At 46.2% G+C, this 20,123-nt stretch overlaps 1 protein-coding gene across 1 annotated transcript in view; it reads right to left on the bottom strand.

Annotated features, from left to right (window-relative positions):
* The window catches only part of LOC139381327 (disintegrin and metalloproteinase domain-containing protein 12-like), a 234,947-nt gene that overhangs the window by 94,864 nt on the left and 119,960 nt on the right, over nucleotides 1-20,123 (bottom strand). Inside the window, exons 5-8 of the mRNA XM_071124777.1 lie at nucleotides 17,258-17,334; nucleotides 14,897-15,101; nucleotides 2,513-2,578; nucleotides 210-281 (exon numbers count right to left, since the gene is read on the bottom strand). Coding sequence (XP_070980878.1) covers nucleotides 210-281; nucleotides 2,513-2,578; nucleotides 14,897-15,101; nucleotides 17,258-17,334 — 420 coding nt within the window. The remainder of the gene's footprint in view (nucleotides 1-209; nucleotides 282-2,512; nucleotides 2,579-14,896; nucleotides 15,102-17,257; nucleotides 17,335-20,123) is intronic.

Here is a 20,123-nt window from a genome sequence, read left to right as displayed (position 1 = left end):
TCCTAATTCAATCGTCCCGTACTCTCAGGTCGGTTCATTCACAACAGGCTGAGAGAGACCCATTTGATGGAATCATGTTTCATCTGGCCTCAGCTCATATCTGACTGGGCCTGCATCCCAAACGACTCCCTCATCCCTATGGGTCCCGGTCATAAGTAGTCCACAGGGTATAATTTGGGACGCAGGATGGATATTGATTTGGTCGTTACCTTGTCCACGTAATTGGCGATCTCAGCCAGCCTCTGTTTGACCTTCTCCACATCCTTCCCTTGTTTCTGGAACTGAGGAGGAGGGAGGAGGTGAGGGGCAGGAGGAGATGAGGGGGGAGGGGCAGAAGAAGGGGGGAGGAGGAAGTAGGAGGAGGAGGAGGAATAAGAAGAGGGAGGAGGGAGGGAGGAGAAACAGGTGGAGGGAGAGAAGGGAAAGAGAAAGAGGAGGAGGAGGAGGCGCAGGAGGAGGAGGAGAAACAAATATAAACAAATACAATTTTTAAAAAAGGAAAAGAAGAGGAATAAGAGGAAGAGGAAGTTGTCATAGGAAGTGAATATACTGGGCTGCATTACATCAAACCTGATCACTGATAAACCTGCCAAAGGCAGCATGATACTGTGACAGCCAATCCCTACTCTCTCAGTCTGTCCTCAATAACTTCCACTCATCACAGTCCAGCACATCAACTAAAAGGGGTTAACTGGACAACTACTGGGGCTCTGTCACGCTGACCTTCATTTACTGTCAGAGACAAGAGAAGACACGAGAAGACAGGCTCTCAAGAGAAGACAGGTTATGTTCTCACTGCCCACAAAATTAGCTGGAAAATGAGCTGAATTTCCTAACCTCCTGCCAAATGTGTGACCATATTAGAGACACATATTTCACAGATTACACAGATCCACAAAGAATTCAAAAACAAATCCAAAAATGATAAACTCCCAAATCTACTGGGTGAAATACCACAGGGTGACATCACATCAGCAAGATGTATGACCTGTTGCCACAAACACCATTGTACATACAGCCTATATTTATGACCTGTTGCCACAAACACCATTGTACATACAGCCTATATTTATGCTTATTTATTTTACCTTTTGTACTTTAACCAAAGCCCTTTGAAAGGAAACATCCTCTCCCCCATTTAATCTCTCTCTCTCTCTCTCTCTCTCTCTCTCTCTCTCTCTCTCTCTCTCTCTCTCTCTCTCTCTCTCTCTCTCTCTCTCTCTCTCTCTCTCTCCCTCTTTCTCTCTCTCTCCCTCTCTCTCTCTCCCTCTTTCTCTCTCTCTCTCTTTCTCTCTCTCTCTCTCCCTCTCTCCCTCTTTCTCTCTCTCTCTCTCTCTCTCCCTCTCTCCCTCTTTCTTTCTCTCTCTCTCTCTCTCTCTCTCTCTCTCTCTCTCTCTCTCTCTCTCTCCCTCTTTCTCTCTCTCTCTCTTTCTCTCTCTCTCTCTTTCTCTCTCTCTCTCTTTCTCTCTCTCTCCCTCTTTCTCTCTCTCCCTCTTTCTCTCTCTCTCCCTCTCTCTCTCTCCCTCTTTCTCTCTCTCTCTCTTTCTCTCTCTCTCTCTCCCTCTCTCCCTCTTTCTCTCTCTCTCTCTCTCTCTCCCTCTCTCCCTCTTTCTTTCTCTCTCTCTCTCTCTCTCTCTCTCTCTCTCTCTCTCTCTCTCTCTCTCTCTCTCTCTCTCTCTCTCTCTCTCTCTCTCTCCCTCTTTCTCTCTCTCTCTCTTTCTCTCTCTCTCTCTCCCTCTCTCCCTCTTTCTCTCTCCCTCTCTCTCTCTCCCTCTCTCCCTCTTTCTTTCTCTCTCTCTCTCTCTCTCTCTCTCTCTCTCTCTCTCTCTCTCCCTCTCTCCCTCTTTCTCTCTCTCTCTCTCTCTCTCCCTCTCTCTCTCTCTCTCTCTCTCTCTCTCTCTCTCTGTCTCTCTCTGTCCCTCTCTCCCTCTCCCCCCCTCTCTCCCTCTCCCTCTCTCTCTCCCTGTCTCTCTCTCTATCCCTCTCTGCCTCTCTCCCCCTCTCCCTCTCTCCCCCTCTCCCTCTCTCTCCCTCTACCCCCCCCCTCTCTCTCTCTCCCTATCTCTCTCTCCCCCCTCTCTACCTCTCTCCCCCTCTCTCTCTCTCTCCTTCTCTCCCCCTCTCTCTCCCTCTCCCCCCCCCCCTCTCCCCCTCTGTCTCTCTCTCCCTCTCTCCCCCTCTCTCTCCCTCTCTCCCCCTCTCTCTCCCTTTCTCCCCCCCTCTCTCCCCCTCTCTCCCTCTCTCTCTCCCTCTCCCTCTCTCTCTCTCTCTCTCTCTCTCTCTCTCTCTCTCTCTCTCTCTCTCTCTCTCTCTCTCTCTCTCTCTCTCTGTGTCTGCCCTCTCTCAGAACACATGCAGCATAGTGGGAGTAGTGGAGGAGAGCCCCACCTATGAGTCAGATGGTCAAATACCTAACGATAATAGAACTGGAATGGGAGTCTGATGTGTGTCTCTGGGGTTGATGTGACAGCGGAAGGTGAAAGGTCACCCCAGGTCACCCTAGGGTGCTTACCTCTCTGTTGTCAGCTACGATGATCAGCTCCACATACTTGGTGGTGCTCTGGGTATGTCTCCTCTGCTGTGTGGGGGGGAGGAAAGGGTGATATGAGGAGAGAGGAGGGGAGAGAGAGGGAGATAAAGAGAGATTGAATTGAGATAGAGGGAGAAGGGGAAGGGGAGAGGGATATTGAGAGAGGAGGGGAGAGAGAGGGAGAGAAAGAGAGATTGAATTGAGATAGAGGGAGGAAGGGAAAGGGAGAGAGGGATATTGAGTGAGGAGGGGAGAGAGAGGGAGAGAAAGAAAGATTGAATTGACACACACACTAACAAAGACACACACACTAACAAAGACACACACACCCTCCCTCCAGCCACAAGCACTGCTGCAACCTCATTATGAGAACAATTCAATCTGGAACGCTGAGAGGAGAATCAGAGGGCCCGTGTGTGTGTGTGTGTGTGTGTGTGTGTGTGTGTGTGTGTGTGTGTGTGTGTGTGTGTGTGTGTGTGTGTGTGTGTGTGTGTGTGTGTGTGTGTGTGTGTGTGTGTGTGTGTGTGTGTGTGTTCGTGCATGCGTGCGTGTGATTGTGCTCTCTCCCGTTACAAAACCTGGGTTTCTGACGATATTATGTATTGGCCAATTAGAGTCTTTGATGCCACAGGCTACCACTTCGGAGCAGGAGAAGGAGCCGTTTCAAGGACAGCTGCATACGGAACAATTCTGAATCTATTCTATTCTACAGCTGAATACAGAACAATTAGTAATCTATAATAATCTATTCTATTCTACAGCTGCATACGGAAATATTTCAGAGGCACTTAAATCCACAGCTAATAGTCTAGTCGTCATTCTTTTCCAGTCCAGTGATAAAACAGAGGACAAAGTCAAAACAGCTTTAAATCACAGGGACAAATCCCAGACACGTGTTACATTTGGTACCTGATCTCATACCTAACCCCCTTCCTCAGCCTCTCCCACCCTGCATCTCTCCTCCCATCTCAGACGGTACAGGACACTAAGGTATCTCTCTGTCGGTGTCCCTCCCATCTCAGACGGTACAGGACACTACGGTATCTCTCTGTAGGTGTCCCTCCCTCTGTCCTCCCGTCTCAGACGGTACAGGACACTACGGTATCTCTCTGTCGGTGTCTCTCCCTCTCTCCTCCCATCTCAGACGGTACAGGACACTACAGTATCTCTCTGTCAGCGTCCCTCCCTCTCTCTCCCTTCTCAGACGGTACAGGACACTACAGTATCTCTATGTCGGTGTCTCTCCATCTCTACTCCCGTCTCAGACGGTACAGGACACTACGGTATCTCTCTGTCGGTGTCCCTCCCTCTCTCCTCCCGTCTCAGATGGTACAGGACACTACAGTATCTCTCTGCCGGCGTCTCTTAGAGATAGGTAACATAGATATTCAGACAGTACAGGACACTACAGTATCTCTCTGCCGGCGTCTCCTAGAGATAGGTAACATAGATATTCAGACAGTACAGTACACTACAGTATCTCTCTGCCGGCGTCTCTTAGAGATAGGTAACATAGATATTCAGACGGTACAGGACACTACAGTATCTCTCTGCCGGCATCTCTTAGAGATAGGTAACATAGATATTCAGACAGTACAGGACACTACAGTATCTCTCTGCCGGCGTCTCCTAGAGATAGGTAACATAGATATTCAGACGGTACAGGACACTACAGTATCTCTCTGCCGGCGTCTCCTAGAAATAGGTAACATAGATATTCAGACAGATGCAGTAGACATGACAGCGTCCGTGTTACATGTTAATTGAATTGGGGGCAAGTTAAACGTTAACACGTTAAACAACATGAATGGAACCGGCGAATGGCGTCACCACGGTAACACATAGTGGTGTTCAAAGGAGCGCCTATACTCTCCTACCACACAACTCAAACGACACACACTAGACAGGACACACGGAGCTCCGACACAACGTGGGAAGTATGAACAAAAGAAAGAGTTATTTACAGAATGAACCAAACAGAATGAACCAAACAGAATGAACCCAACAGAATGAACCAAACAGAATGAACCATACAGAATGAACCATACAGAATGAACCAAACAGAATGAACCAAACAGAATGAACTATACAGAATGAACCAAACAGAATGAACCAAACAGAATGAACCAAACAGAATGAACCAAACAGAATGAACCAAACAGAATGAACCAAACAGAATGAACCAAACAGAATGAACCCAAACAGAATGAACAAAACAGAATGAACCAAACAGAATGAACCAAACAGAATGAACCAAGTCTCTAACTCGTGAGTGTGACTATGATTCTGTTCACCGAAACACATTTTCAGTCTGGTCGGCTAGAGAAAGGGAAACAACCGCATTTATGTGTGAAAACCGATTATCCAAAAATATCTTTCCCATTAACATTTTCCTACCGAACACGGTACGATCTATAAACAGTAGCTCACCGCTAACACAGTAGCTGTAGAGTAATATAGCAGTGCATTATAATGCTTCTAGGATGAAACGGCAGACTCCATAAGAGAAACAGAAAGTGCTATTAGTCACAGTCCCAAATAGCAACCCTACTCCTCATGGGCCCTGGTCAAAAGCAGTGCACTGTAGAGGGAATAGGGTGCAATTTGGTATTCAGTTATCAAGAGTACTTGATGAGCATAAATCCACATCGTATCTCTACTGACTGAGGTTTGATCTGAAGACCTCCTAGTCTCGACTGACTGAGGTTTGATCTGAAGGCCTCCTAGTCTCTACTGACTGAGGTTTGATCTGAAGACCTCCTAGTCTCGACTGACTGAGGTTTAATCTGAAGACTTCCTAGTCTCTACTGACTGAGGTTTGATCTGAAGACCTCCTAGTCTCTACTGACTGAGGTTTGATCTGGATCCCTCCTAGTCTCGACTGACTGAGGTTTGATCTGGATCCCTCCTAGTCTCTACTGACTGAGGTTTGATCTGGATTCCTCCTAGTCTCTACTGACTGAGGTTTGATCTGAAGACCTCCTAGTCTCTACTGACTGAGGTTTGATCTGAAGACCTCCTAGTCTCTACTGTCTGAGGTTTGATCTGAAGACCTCCTAGTCTCTACTTTACTGAGGTTTGATCTGAAGACCTCCTAGTCTCTACTGACTGAGGATTGATCTGAAGACCTCCTAGTCTCTACTGTCTGAGGTTTGATCTGGGTCCCTCCTAGTCTCGACTGACTGAGGTTTGATCTGGATCCCTCCTAGTCTCTACTGACTGAGGTTTGATCTGAAGACCTCCTAGTCTCTACTCTCTGAGGTTTGATCTGAAGACCTCCTAGTCTCTACTGACTGAGGTTTGATCTGAATACCTCCTAGTCTCGACTGACTGAAGTTTGATCTGAAGACCTCTTAGTCTCTACTGACTGAGGTTTGATCTGAAGACCTCCTAGTCTCTGCTGACTGAGGTTTGATCTGAAGACCTCCTAGTCTCGACTGACTGAGGTTTGATCTGAAGACTTCCTAGTCTCTACTGACTGAGGTTTGATCTGAAGACCTCCTAGTCTCTACTGACTGAGGTTTGATCTGGATCCCTCCTAGTCTCGACTGACTGAGGTTTGATCTGGATCCCTCCTAGTCTCTACTGACTGAGGTTTGATCTGGATTCCTCCTAGTCTCTACTGACTGAGGTTTGATCTGAAGACCTCCTAGTCTCTACTGACTGAGGTTTGATCTGAAGACCTCCTAGTCTCTACTGTCTGAGGTTTGATCTGAAGACCTCCTAGTCTCTACTGTCTGAGGTTTGATCTGAATACCTCCTAGTCTCTACTTTACTGAGGTTTGATCTGAAGACCTCCTAGTCTCTACTGACTGAGGATTGATCTGAAGACCTCCTAGTCTCTACTGTCTGAGGTTTGATCTGGGTCCCTCCTAGTCTCGACTGACTGAGGTTTGATCTGGATCCCTCCTAGTCTCTACTGACTGAGGTTTGATCTGAAGACCTCCTAGTCTCTACTCTCTGAGGTTTGATCTGAAGACCTCCTAGTCTCTACTGACTGAGGTTTGATCTGAATACCTCCTAGTCTCGACTGACTGAAGTTTGATCTGAAGACCTCTTAGTCTCTACTGACTGAGGTTTGATCTGAAGACCTCCTAGTCTCTGCTGACTGAGGTTTGATCTGAAGACCTCCTAGTCTCGACTGACTGAGATTTGATCTGAAGACCTCCTAGTCTCTACTGACTGAGGTTTGATCTGAAGACCTCCTAGTCTCTAATGACTGAGGTTTGATCTGAAGACCTCCTAGTCTCTACTGGCTGAGGTTTGATCTGGATCCCTCCTAGTCTCTACTGTCTGAGGTTTGATTTGAAGACCTCCTAGTCTCTACTGTCTGAGGTTTGATCTGAAGACCTCCTAGTCTCTACTGTCTGAGGTTTGATCTGGATCCCTCCTAGTCTCTACTGTCTGAGGTTTGATCTGAAGACCTCTTAGTCTCTACTGACTAAGGTTTGATCTGAAGACCTCCTAGTCTCTACTGACTGAGGTTTGATCTGAAGACCTCCTAGTCTCGACTGACTGAGATTTGATCTGAAGACCTCCTAGTCTCTACTGACTGAGGTTTGATCTGAAGACCTCCTAGTCTCTACTGACTGAGGTTTGATCTGAAGACCTCCTAGTCTCTACTGACTGAGGTTTGATCTGGATCCCTCCTAGTCTCTACTGTCTGAGGTTTGATTTGAAGACCTCCTAGTCTCTACTGTCTGAGGTTTGATCTGAAGACCTCCTAGTCTCTACTGTCTGAGGTTTGATCTGGATCCCTCCTAGTCTCTACTGTCTGAGGTTTGATCTGAAGACCTCTTAGTCTCTACTGACTGAGGTTTGATCTGAAGACCTCCTAGTCTCTACTGACTGAGGTTTGATCTGAAGACCTCCTAGTCTCTACTGACTGAGGTTTGATCTGAAGACCTCCTAGTCTCTACTGTCTGAGGTTTGATTTGAAGACCTCCTAGTCTCTACTGACTGAGGTTTGATCTGAAGACCTCATAGTCTCTACTGACTGAGGTTTGATCTGAAGACCTCCTAGTCTCTACTTTACTGAGGTTTGATCTGAAGACCTCCTAGTCTCTACTGACTGAGGATTGATCTGAAGACCTCATAGTCTCTACTGACTGAGGTTTGATCTGAAGACCTCCTAGTCTCTACTGACTGAGGTTTGATTTGAAGACCTCCTAGTCTCTACTGTCTGAGGTTTGATCTGAAGACCTCATAGTCTCTACTGACTGAGGTTTGATCTGGATTCCTCCTAGTCTCTACTGACTGAGGTTTGATCTGGATCCCTCCTAGTCTCTACTGACTGAGGTTTGATCTGAAGACCTCCTAGTCTCTACTGACTGAGGTTTGATTTGAAGACCTCCTAGTCTCTACTGTCTGAGGTTTGATCTGGGTCCCTCCTAGTCTCGACTGACTGAGGTTTGATCTGGATCCCTCCTAGTCTCTACTGACTGAGGTTTGATCTGAAGACCTCCTAGTCTCTACTCTCTGAGGTTTGATCTGAAGACCTCCTAGTCTCTACTGACTGAGGTTTGATCTGAATACCTCCTAGTCTCGACTGACTGAAGTTTGATCTGAAGACCTCTTAGTCTCTACTGACTGAGGTTTGATCTGAAGACCTCCTAGTCTCTGCTGACTGAGGTTTGATCTGAAGACCTCCTAGTCTCGACTGACTGAGGTTTGATCTGAAGACTTCCTAGTCTCTACTGACTGAGGTTTGATCTGAAGACCTCCTAGTCTCTACTGACTGAGGTTTGATCTGGATCCCTCCTAGTCTCGACTGACTGAGGTTTGATCTGGATCCCTCCTAGTCTCTACTGACTGAGGTTTGATCTGGATTCCTCCTAGTCTCTACTGACTGAGGTTTGATCTGAAGACCTCCTAGTCTCTACTGACTGAGGTTTGATCTGAAGACCTCCTAGTCTCTACTGTCTGAGGTTTGATCTGAAGACCTCCTAGTCTCTACTGTCTGAGGTTTGATCTGAATACCTCCTAGTCTCTACTTTACTGAGGTTTGATCTGAAGACCTCCTAGTCTCTACTGACTGAGGATTGATCTGAAGACCTCCTAGTCTCTACTGTCTGAGGTTTGATCTGGGTCCCTCCTAGTCTCGACTGACTGAGGTTTGATCTGGATCCCTCCTAGTCTCTACTGACTGAGGTTTGATCTGAAGACCTCCTAGTCTCTACTCTCTGAGGTTTGATCTGAAGACCTCCTAGTCTCTACTGACTGAGGTTTGATCTGAATACCTCCTAGTCTCGACTGACTGAAGTTTGATCTGAAGACCTCTTAGTCTCTACTGACTGAGGTTTGATCTGAAGACCTCCTAGTCTCTGCTGACTGAGGTTTGATCTGAAGACCTCCTAGTCTCGACTGACTGAGATTTGATCTGAAGACCTCCTAGTCTCTACTGACTGAGGTTTGATCTGAAGACCTCCTAGTCTCTAATGACTGAGGTTTGATCTGAAGACCTCCTAGTCTCTACTGGCTGAGGTTTGATCTGGATCCCTCCTAGTCTCTACTGTCTGAGGTTTGATTTGAAGACCTCCTAGTCTCTACTGTCTGAGGTTTGATCTGAAGACCTCCTAGTCTCTACTGTCTGAGGTTTGATCTGGATCCCTCCTAGTCTCTACTGTCTGAGGTTTGATCTGAAGACCTCTTAGTCTCTACTGACTAAGGTTTGATCTGAAGACCTCCTAGTCTCTACTGACTGAGGTTTGATCTGAAGACCTCCTAGTCTCGACTGACTGAGATTTGATCTGAAGACCTCCTAGTCTCTACTGACTGAGGTTTGATCTGAAGACCTCCTAGTCTCTACTGACTGAGGTTTGATCTGAAGACCTCCTAGTCTCTACTGACTGAGGTTTGATCTGGATCCCTCCTAGTCTCTACTGTCTGAGGTTTGATTTGAAGACCTCCTAGTCTCTACTGTCTGAGGTTTGATCTGAAGACCTCCTAGTCTCTACTGTCTGAGGTTTGATCTGGATCCCTCCTAGTCTCTACTGTCTGAGGTTTGATCTGAAGACCTCTTAGTCTCTACTGACTGAGGTTTGATCTGAAGACCTCCTAGTCTCTACTGACTGAGGTTTGATCTGAAGACCTCCTAGTCTCTACTGACTGAGGTTTGATCTGAAGACCTCCTAGTCTCTACTGTCTGAGGTTTGATTTGAAGACCTCCTAGTCTCTACTGACTGAGGTTTGATCTGAAGACCTCATAGTCTCTACTGACTGAGGTTTGATCTGAAGACCTCCTAGTCTCTACTTTACTGAGGTTTGATCTGAAGACCTCCTAGTCTCTACTGACTGAGGATTGATCTGAAGACCTCATAGTCTCTACTGACTGAGGTTTGATCTGAAGACCTCCTAGTCTCTACTGACTGAGGTTTGATTTGAAGACCTCCTAGTCTCTACTGTCTGAGGTTTGATCTGAAGACCTCATAGTCTCTACTGACTGAGGTTTGATCTGGATTCCTCCTAGTCTCTACTGACTGAGGTTTGATCTGGATCCCTCCTAGTCTCTACTGACTGAGGTTTGATCTGAAGACCTCCTAGTCTCTACTGACTGAGGTTTGATCTGAAGACCTCCTAGTCTCTACTGTCTGAGGTTTGATCTGAATACCTCCTAGTCTCTACTGACTGAGATTTGATCTGAAGACCTCCTAGTCTCTACTGACTGAGGTTTGATCTGAAGACCTCCTAGTCTCTACTGACTGAGGTTTGATCTGAAGACCTCCTAGTCTCTACTGACTGAGGTTTGATCTGGATCCCTCCTAGTCTCTACTGTCTGAGGTTTGAGAAGGGAGAAGGGGAAGGGGAGAGGGATATTGAGAGAGGAGGGGAGAGAGAGTGAGAGAAAGAGAGATTGAATTGAGATAGAGGGAGAAAGGGAAAGGGAGAGAGGGATATTGAGTGAGGAGGGGAGAGAGAGGGAGAGAAAGAAAGATTGAATTGACACACACACTAACAAAGACACACACACTAACAAAGACACACACACCCTCCCTCCAGCCACAAGCACTGCTGCAACCTCATTATGAGAACAATTCAATCTGGAACGCTGAGAGGAGAATCAGAGGGCCCGTGTGTGTGTGTGTGTGTGTGTGTGTGTGTGTGTGTGTGTGTGTGTGTGTGTGTGTGTGTGTGTGTGTGTGTGTGTGTGTGTGTTCGTGCATGCGTGCGTGTGATTGTGCTCTCTCCCGTTACAAAACCTGGGTTTCTGACGCTATTATGTATTGGCCAATTAGAGTCTTTGATGCCACAGGCTACCACTTCGGAGCAGGAGAAGGAGCCGTTTCAAGGACAGCTGCATACGGAACAATTCTGAATCTATTCTATTCTACAGCTGAATACAGAACAATTAGGAATCTATAATAATCTATTCTATTCTACAGCTGCATACAGAACTATTAGGAATCTATTATATTCTACAGCTGAATACAGAACAATTAGGAATCTATTCTATTCTACAGCTGAATACAGAACAATTAGGAATCTATTCTATTCTACAGCTGAATACAGAACAATTAGGAATCTATTCTATTCTACAGCTGAATACAGAACAATTAGGAATCTATTCTATTCTATTGTATTCTATAGCTGCATACGGAAATATTTCAGAGGCACTTAAATCCACAGCTAATAGTCTAGTCGTCATTCTTTTCCAGTCCAGTGATAAAACAGAGGACAAAGTCAAAACAGCTTTAAATCACAGGGACAAATCCCAGACACGTGTTACATTTGGTACCTGATCTCATACCTAACCCCCTTCCTCAGCCTCTCCAACCCTGCATCTCTCCTCCCATCTCAGACGGTACAGGACACTAAGGTATCTCTCTGTCGGTGTCCCTCCCATCTCAGACGGTACAGGACACTACGGTATCTCTCTGTAGGTGTCCCTCCCTCTGTCCTCCCGTCTCAGACGGTACAGGACACTACGGTATCTCTCTGTCGGTGTCTCTCCCTCTCTCCTCCCATCTCAGACGGTACAGGACACTACAGTATCTCTCTGTCAGCGTCCCTCCCTCTCTCTCCCTTCTCAGACGGTACAGGACACTACAGTATCTCTATGTCGGTGTCTCTCCATCTCTACTCCCGTCTCAGACGGTACAGGACACTACGGTATCTCTCTGTCGGTGTCCCTCCCTCTCTCCTCCCGTCTCAGACGGTACAGGACACTACAGTATCTCTCTGCCGGCGTCTCTTAGAGATAGGTAACATAGATATTCAGACAGTACAGGACACTACAGTATCTCTCTGCCGGCGTCTCCTAGAGATAGGTAACATAGATATTCAGACAGTACAGTACACTACAGTATCTCTCTGCCGGCGTCTCTTAGAGATAGGTAACATAGATATTCAGACGGTACAGGACACTACAGTATCTCTCTGCCGGCATCTCTTAGAGATAGGTAACATAGATATTCAGACAGTACAGGACACTACAGTATCTCTTTGCCGGCGTCTCCTAGAGATAGGTAACATAGATATTCAGACGGTACAGGACACTACAGTATCTCTCTGCCGGCGTCTCCTAGAAATAGGTAACATAGATATTCAGACAGATGCAGTAGACATGACAGCGTCCGTGTTACATGTTAATTGAATTGGGGGCAAGTTAAACGTTAACACGTTAAACAACATGAATGGAACCGGCGAATGGCGTCACCACAGTAACACATAGTGGTGTTCAAAGGAGCGCCTATACTCTCCTACCACACAACTCAAACGACACACACTAGACAGGACACACGGAGCTCCGACACAACGTGGGAAGTATGAACAAAAGAAAGAGTTATTTACAGAATGAACCAAACAGAATGAACCAAACAGAATGAACCAAACAGAATGAAACCAAACAGAATGAACCATACAGAATGAACCATACAGAATGAACCAAACAGAATGAACCAAACAGAATGAACCCAACAGAATGAACCAAACAGAATGAACCAAACAGAATGAACCCAACAAAATGAACCAAACAGAATGAACCAAACAGAATGAAACCAAAAAGAATGAACCAAACAGAATGAACCAAACAGAATGAACCAAACAGAATGAACCAAACAGAATGAACCAAACAGAATGAACCCAAACAGAATGAACAAAACAGAATGAACCAAACAGAATGAACCAAACCTAACTCGTGAGTGTGACTATGATTCTGTTCACCGAAACACATTTTCAGTCTGGTCGGCTAGAGAAAGGGAAACAACCGCATTTATGTGTGAAAACCGATTATCCAAAAAGATCTTTTCCATTAACATTTTCCTACCGAACACGGTACGATCTATAAACAGTAGCTCACCGCTAACACAGTAGCTGTAGAGTAATATAGCAGTGCATTATAATGCTTCTAGGATGAAACGGCAGACTCCATAAGAGAAACAGAAAGTGCTATTAGTCACAGTCCCAAATAGCAACCCTACTCCTCATGGGCCCTGGTCAAAAGCAGTGCACTGTAGAGGGAATAGGGTGTCATTTGGTATTCAGTTATCAAGACTACTTGATGAGCATAAATCCACATCGTATCTCTAGTGACTGAGGTTTGATCTGAAGACCTCCTAGTCTCTACTGACTGAGGTTTGATCTGAAGACCTCCTAGTCTCTACTGACTGAGGTTTGATCTGGATCCCTCCTAGTCTCTACTGACTGTTTGATCTGAAGACCTAATAGTCTCGACTGACTGAGGTTTGATCTGAAGACCTCCTAGTCTCTACTGTCTGAGGTTTGATCTGGATCCCTCCTAGTCTCTACTGACTGAGGTTTGATCTGAAGACCTCCTAGTCTCTACTGACTGAGGTTTGATCTGAAGACCTCCTAGTCTCTACTGACTGAGGTTTGATCTGAAGACCTCCTAGTCTCTACTGACTGAGGTTTGATCTGAAGACCTCCTAGTCTCTACTGATTGAGGTTTGATCTGAAGACCTCCTAGTCTCTACTGACTGAGGTTTGATCTGAATACCTCCTAGTCTCGACTGACTGAAGTTTGATCTGAAGACCTCTTAGTCTCTACTGACTGAGGTTTGATCTGAAGACCTCCTAGTCTCTACTGTCTGAGGTTTGATCTGAAGACCTCCTAGTCTCGACTGACTGAGATTTGATCTGAAGACCTCCTAGTCTCTACTGACTGAGGTTTGATCTGAAGACCTCCTAGTCTCTACTGACTGAGGTTTGATCTGAAGACCTCCTAGTCTCTACTGACTGAGGTTTGATCTGAAGACCTCCTAGTCTCTACTGTCTGAGGTTTGATTTGAAGACCTCCTAGTCTCTACTGTCTGAGGTTTGATCTGAAGACCTCCTAGTCTCTACTGTCTGAGGTTTGATCTGGATCCCTCCTAGTCTCTACTGTCTGAGGTTTGATCTGAAGACCTCTTAGTCTCTAATGACTGAGGTTCGATCTGAAGACCTCCTAGTCTCTACTGACTGAGGTTTGATCTGAAGACCTCCTAGTCTCGACTGACTGAGGTTTGATCTGAAGACCTCCTAGTCTCTACTGACTGAGGTTTGATCTGAAGACCTCCTAGTCTCTACTGTCTGAGGTTTGATTTGAAGACCTCCTAGTCTCTACTGTCTGAGGTTTGATCTGGATCCCTCCTAGTCTCTACTGACTGAGGTTTGATCTGAAGACCTCATAGTCTCTACTGACTGAGGTTTGATCTGAAGACCTCCTAGTCTCTACTGTCTGAGGTTTGATCTGAAGACCTCCTAGTCTCTACTGTCTGAGGTTTGATCTGAAGACGTCCTAGTCTCTACTGACTGAGGTTTGATCTGAAGACCTCCTCGTCTCTACTGACTGAGGTTTGATCTGAAGACCTCCTAGTCTCTACTGTCTGAGGTTTGATCTGAAGACATCCTAGTCTCTACTGACTGAGGTTTGATCTGGATCCCTCCTAGTCTCGACTGACTGAGGTTTGATCTGGATCCCTCCTAGTCTCTACTGACTGAGGTTTGATCTGGATTCCTCCTAGTCTCTACTGACTGAGGTTTGATCTGGATCCCTCCTAGTCTCTACTGACTGAGGTTTGATCTGGATCCCTCCTAGATTGTCTGTAGATGGACGTAAAGACAGCAGTAATGTTTTCCTAGAGGATTCTAGAAGATCACTAGCCCATTCCAGATATATATACAGATACACTGTCTTTGACCCCAAGTCTCATGAGCTAAACATTCATTTTTTTGTGCAAAATGTTGAAATGGAACATTTAGCTTAAGAGACTACGGCTGTGTTGACACAAGAAGCCCAATTCTGATATTTTGCCTATATATTGGCAAAATATTCTGATCTGATTGATCAAAAGACCAATTAGTGGCAAAAGATCAGAATTGGGGCTGCCTGTGTAAACACAGCCATGGTATTCCATGTATGCTGCTTACCCTGGTGCTGAAGGCTCCGAAGGGGCTGTCTGATTGGTTGTGGCTGTTCTGGGTGTCTCCATGAACCAGCGATATGTTGAAGCCATGGCCACACGAGCCAGGTGTGAGGTTGAGCTGTTCTGACCGGTAGATCCTGTGGGATCCACTGGGGGGATCCGTCGACAACTCCAACACGTAGGATCTGTTTTCTAGTGAGATGAAGCCACTGGGAATACAAGAGTGATATTGATCAATCGATCAATCGATCATCAATCAATGAAGTAGAAGAACATTTCTTAAATGTCTGTCATGATGTTTTTTTTCTACAGAATGTTGGACAATGGATCTCTTATTTTTATTTTAACCTTTATTTGACTTGGCAAGTCAGTTAAGAACAAATTCTTATTTTCAATGACAGCGGGTTAACTGCCTTGTTCAGGGACAGAATGACAGAGTTCTACCTTGTCAGCTTGGGGATTTGATCTAACAACCCTTCAGGTTGCTAGTCCAACGCACTAACCACTAGGCTACGCTGCCGCCCCAATTGAGGAGCTTTGTGGGTAACACTACTTTTACCTCGTCGATAAAGTCTCACTGTGGGAACAAATCAAGAGGCAGACATTTGGCTTAATAAGAAATACAGTAATATCCTCCCCGGTGGTTTCTCATTCTCCGTCTGTCCGTGATGAGAGTCTCTTATTTCTCACCGTCGACTTTTCTCACACTAATAAAAACAGCCCTGTTGATTTAAAGTGATGTCTTCGTCCACTGAAACTCTGAGTTTTTATCAACCTCCAGACAACATTCATAACCACTTAAACTGAACATTAAAAAACGCTCCCAAAGCCAGACTATAGCTGCCAACTAAAAACCCCGAAACAATTTGTCTTGGCCGTCGCACCAGGCAGCATAGCACTCGTCAAACTAAGCCCTCTGCATCTGTCTATGCAGAAACAGGTTGTAGAGGGGCAGGAAAATGAGCGGCCTGTAAAACAGGGCCTTGCATCACAAACGGCACCCTATTCCCTATATAGTGCACTACTCTTAACAAGAACTCTATGGGGCTCTGGTTAAAAGTAGTGCACTACATAGGGAATAGGGTACCAATTGGGAATGCACTCAAGGGCTTAACAATTACCCCTATCACTCCTTAGAGGAGGAAAACTGTTGGCACGTTTTGGGAACGACATTCCTGATGATGTCCAGAAAAATGAGCAGACTCGTTACTCCTACTTGACATGTGTGAACACTGAACGGTTCTTTTTTCCAGCTTTGCATGTCTTCACTGTGTTAAAGACTTGTATTACTCTGACTGTAGATCGTTGTCTTGGATCAATTAACACAGGGATGAATTTCCATTTCCATTCATTACTGATACCCTGACTACACCACTTGTGTCGCGTGCGCGAGCGTTACAAAATAAATGTAGAAATCTGTTATTCAATTATTGCACCCACACTGCTCGCGGGCGCCAACGAGTGTCTGCGTTGCCAAGGGCTAAAATAGAAGTCCTTTCTATTTCTGACGCAGATCACGCTGCAAGTCCTGCCTCTCCCATATCCTCATTGGTTTATAGAAGCAGGTACCCACGTGCCATCTCCTCATTGGTTATGCCCACGTGGGTGACTGAAAGATGAACTGTTTTGCCGGTTGTCGTGGTAATACTATGAAAGTTTAGATGCCAATCACCATATAAGTTCAAAGATGAAAAAGCCTAGAAGGAGGAGAGATGACTAGAAACGATTCGGTTGACCGTTTTATGTGTTTATTAATTGGCGGAGGACCTTGTGCATTTCAGGTAAAATAACAACTCAATGTTTAACGTTGTATCCCAGGACAAATTAGCTAGCAACAGCAAGGTAGCTAAATAAGACAAATTAGCTAGCAAGTGCAAGTTAGCTAAATTGCCATAACGTTAAATGTTTACTGTTTTTCGCCCTGTCCCCAAATTAAGGTAATTGGTTCAGAGTTTGTTTTGATATTTTAACCTGCGTGTCGTGATCTCGTCTCGGGGGACAAAATATATTTATGCATGATGGCGCACGATGGCGCACGATGGCGCACGCACGCAGACGGTTTGGGTTTCGTGTAAGGTGTGTTTATATGGTAACTCTGTTAATCTTTAGTTTCAGAGAGAAACAGAGAACAACAACATTGATGATGAGACAGTTGATGAGAATGCCCGTTGCTTCAGGCTAATCTGACTGCTTTGCTAGTTGGTCACTGGAGCGTTGAGGTTCATTAGGCCATGGGTTAATGACATGACAATACATACAGGAGGCCCACTGACACACGCACACACACACACACACACACACACACACACACACACACACACACACACACACACACACACACACACACACACACACACACACTCACCTGAGACCTGAGCAGGTACTGAGGCTGACGTCAGAATAGATGTGTCCCTGCACCATTCCGTGGTAGTAGCAGTTCGTCTGAGAAGAGAGTTTTACATACTGTTAGGGCAAGGCCAGACTGTCAGGGTAGGTAGGAGGGGCAGGAAGGTAGGACAGAGAGTTTAACATACTGTTAGGACAAGGCCAGACTGTCAGGGTAGGTAGGAGGGGCAGGAAGGTAGGACAGAGAGTTTAACATACTGTTAGGACAAGGCCGGACTGTCAGGGTAGGAAGGAGGGGCAGGAAGGTAGGACAGAGAGTTTAACATACTGTTAGGACAAGGCCAGACTGTCAGGGTAGGTAGGAGGGGCATGAAGGTAGGACAGAGAGTTTAACATACTGTTAGGACAAGGCCGGGCTGTCAGGGTAGGTAGGAGGGGCAGGAAGGTAGGACAGAGAGTTTAACATACTGTTAGGACAAGGCCAGACTGTCAAGGTAGGTAGGAGGGACAGGAAGGTAGGACAGAGAGTTTAACATACTGTTAGGACAAGGCCAGACTGTCAGGGTAGGTAGGAGGGACAGGAAGGTAGGACAGAGAGTTTAACATACTGTTAGGACAAGGCCAGACTGTCAGGGTAGGTAGGAGGGACAGGAAGGTAGGACAGTGGAGGAAGTATCTGGTTTGAAGTGAAAATACAGCTTCTGTCTATGGTCCAGACCCAGGCCATCTATGGTCCAGACCCAGGCCATCTATGGTCCAGACCCAGGCCATCTATTGTCCAGACCCAGGCCACCTCCTCTGGTACCTATGGTCCAGACCCAGGCCATCTCTGGTCCGGACCCAGGCCATCTCCTGTGGTACCTATGGTCCAGACCCAGGCCATCTCCTGTGGTACCTATGGTCCAGACCCAGGCCCTCTCATGTGGTACCTATGGTCCAGACCCAGGCCATCTATGGTCCAGACCCAGGCCATATCATGTGGTACCTATGGTCCAGACCCAGGCCATCTCTGGTCCAGACCCAGGCCATCTCCTGTGGTACCTATGGTCCAGACCCAGGCCCTCTCATGTGGTACCTATGGTCCAGACCCAGGCCATATCCTGTGGTACCTATGGTCCAGACCCAGGCCCTCTCATGTGGTACCTATGGTCCAGACCCAGGCCATCTATGGTCCAGACCCAGGCCATCTCTGGTCCAGACCCAGGCCATCTCCTGTGGTACCTATGGTCGAGACCCAGGCCATCTCATGTGGTACCTATGGTCCAGACCCAGGCCCTTCCTCCCTGACTACTTCACTGCTGCACAGTAAAACATGGACATGTGGTTTCTCCACCCCTCCCTTCTCCAAATATAGACCTCTGTACATTTCAGGATTCGTCTTTACTCTTTTCCAAGGTGGTTGTTGTTCATCTGCTTCTGATTCCACATGTTCAGCGTCTGATCAGTTTTCTCAGAGAGACCCGTCGTGTAATTATTGGTCCTTCACCGTGGAACTAGGAAGTTCCAGAAGACCAGACCTCTTAACTTAGTCCACTCTCCAAAGCTTCTACTCTGCCTTCTAGAATGTTCCAGAAGGCCAGACCTTAGTCCTCTCTCCAACGCTTCTACTCTGCTTTCTAGGATGTTCCAGAAGACCAGACCTCTTAACTTAGTCCACTCTCCAAAACTTCTACTCTGCTTTCTAGGATGTTTTCCAGAAGACCAGACCTTAGTCCTCTCTCCAAAGCTTCTACTCTGCTTTCTAGGATGTTTTCCAGAAGACCAGACCTTAGTCCACTCTCCAAAACTTCTCCTCTGCTTTCTAGGATGTTTTCCAGAAGACCAGACCTTAGTCCTCTCTCCAAAGCTTCTACTCTGCTTTCTAGGATGTTCCAGAAGACCAGACCTCTTAACTTAGTCCACTCTCCAAAGCTTCTACTCTGCCTTCTAGGATGTTCCAGAAGGCCAGACCTTAGTCCTCTCTCCAAAGCTTCTACTCTGCTTTCTAGGATGTTCCAGAAGACCAGACCTCTTAACTTAGTCCACTCTCCAAAACTTCTACTCTGCTTTCTAGGATGTTCCAGAAGGCCAGACCTTAGTCCTCTCTCCAAAGCTTCTACTCTGCTTTCTAGGATGTTCCAGAACACCATACCTCTTAACTTAGTCCACTCTCCAAAACTTCTACTCTGCTTTCTAGGATGTTCCAGAAGGCCAGACCTTAGTCCTCTCTCCAAAACTTCTACTCTGCTTTCTAGGAGGTTCCAGAAGACCAGACCTTAGTCCTCTCTCCAAAACTTCTACTCTGCTTTCTGTCTTCTATGAACATCTACAATAATTTCCCTGTACACAATTGTCCTTTCCTGTCATCCCTACTTCAGCCTGAAGTATTCTGACGTGTATATCGACGTCTAAGTGTTGGCCCAGTCCTCAACTACACGCTAGTCCATACCGAGTCCTGCCAGACACATTTTGGCCCCCGAAACGGTACCCTATTCCCTATTTAGTGCACTAATTTTGACCAGTCCCTTATGAACCCTGGTCAAAAGTAGTGCACTAAATACAGAATAGGGTTCCGTTTGGGACATAAACACACCCTTTTCAGGTGTATGTAAAAGAAGAAGAGCCATTACATTAGATAAAGCTACAGCGTGTAGCAGAGAGAAGCAGGGTCAGATCTAGTACAGAACAGAACCCTGCATTAATACTATGACCTCGTGTTCCATTGATGATGTCAGAACTGCGATGGATATCATGTGTTGGGGGGGTGGGGGAGAGATGGATGGTCAAATTACCATCCACCCCCCCCCCCCCCCCAACAAATGATATCCATCACCTGTTTTAAACGGAAACTACAGATGTAATTTGACACCTGACCTGCTTTAAATGAAAACTACAGATGTAATTTG

The sequence above is a fragment of the Oncorhynchus clarkii genome, chromosome 23 (assembly GCF_045791955.1).
Source record: "Oncorhynchus clarkii lewisi isolate Uvic-CL-2024 chromosome 23, UVic_Ocla_1.0, whole genome shotgun sequence".
Lineage (NCBI taxonomy): Eukaryota > Metazoa > Chordata > Actinopteri > Salmoniformes > Salmonidae > Oncorhynchus > Oncorhynchus clarkii.
This window is presented reverse-complemented; position numbering and strand designations above follow the sequence as displayed.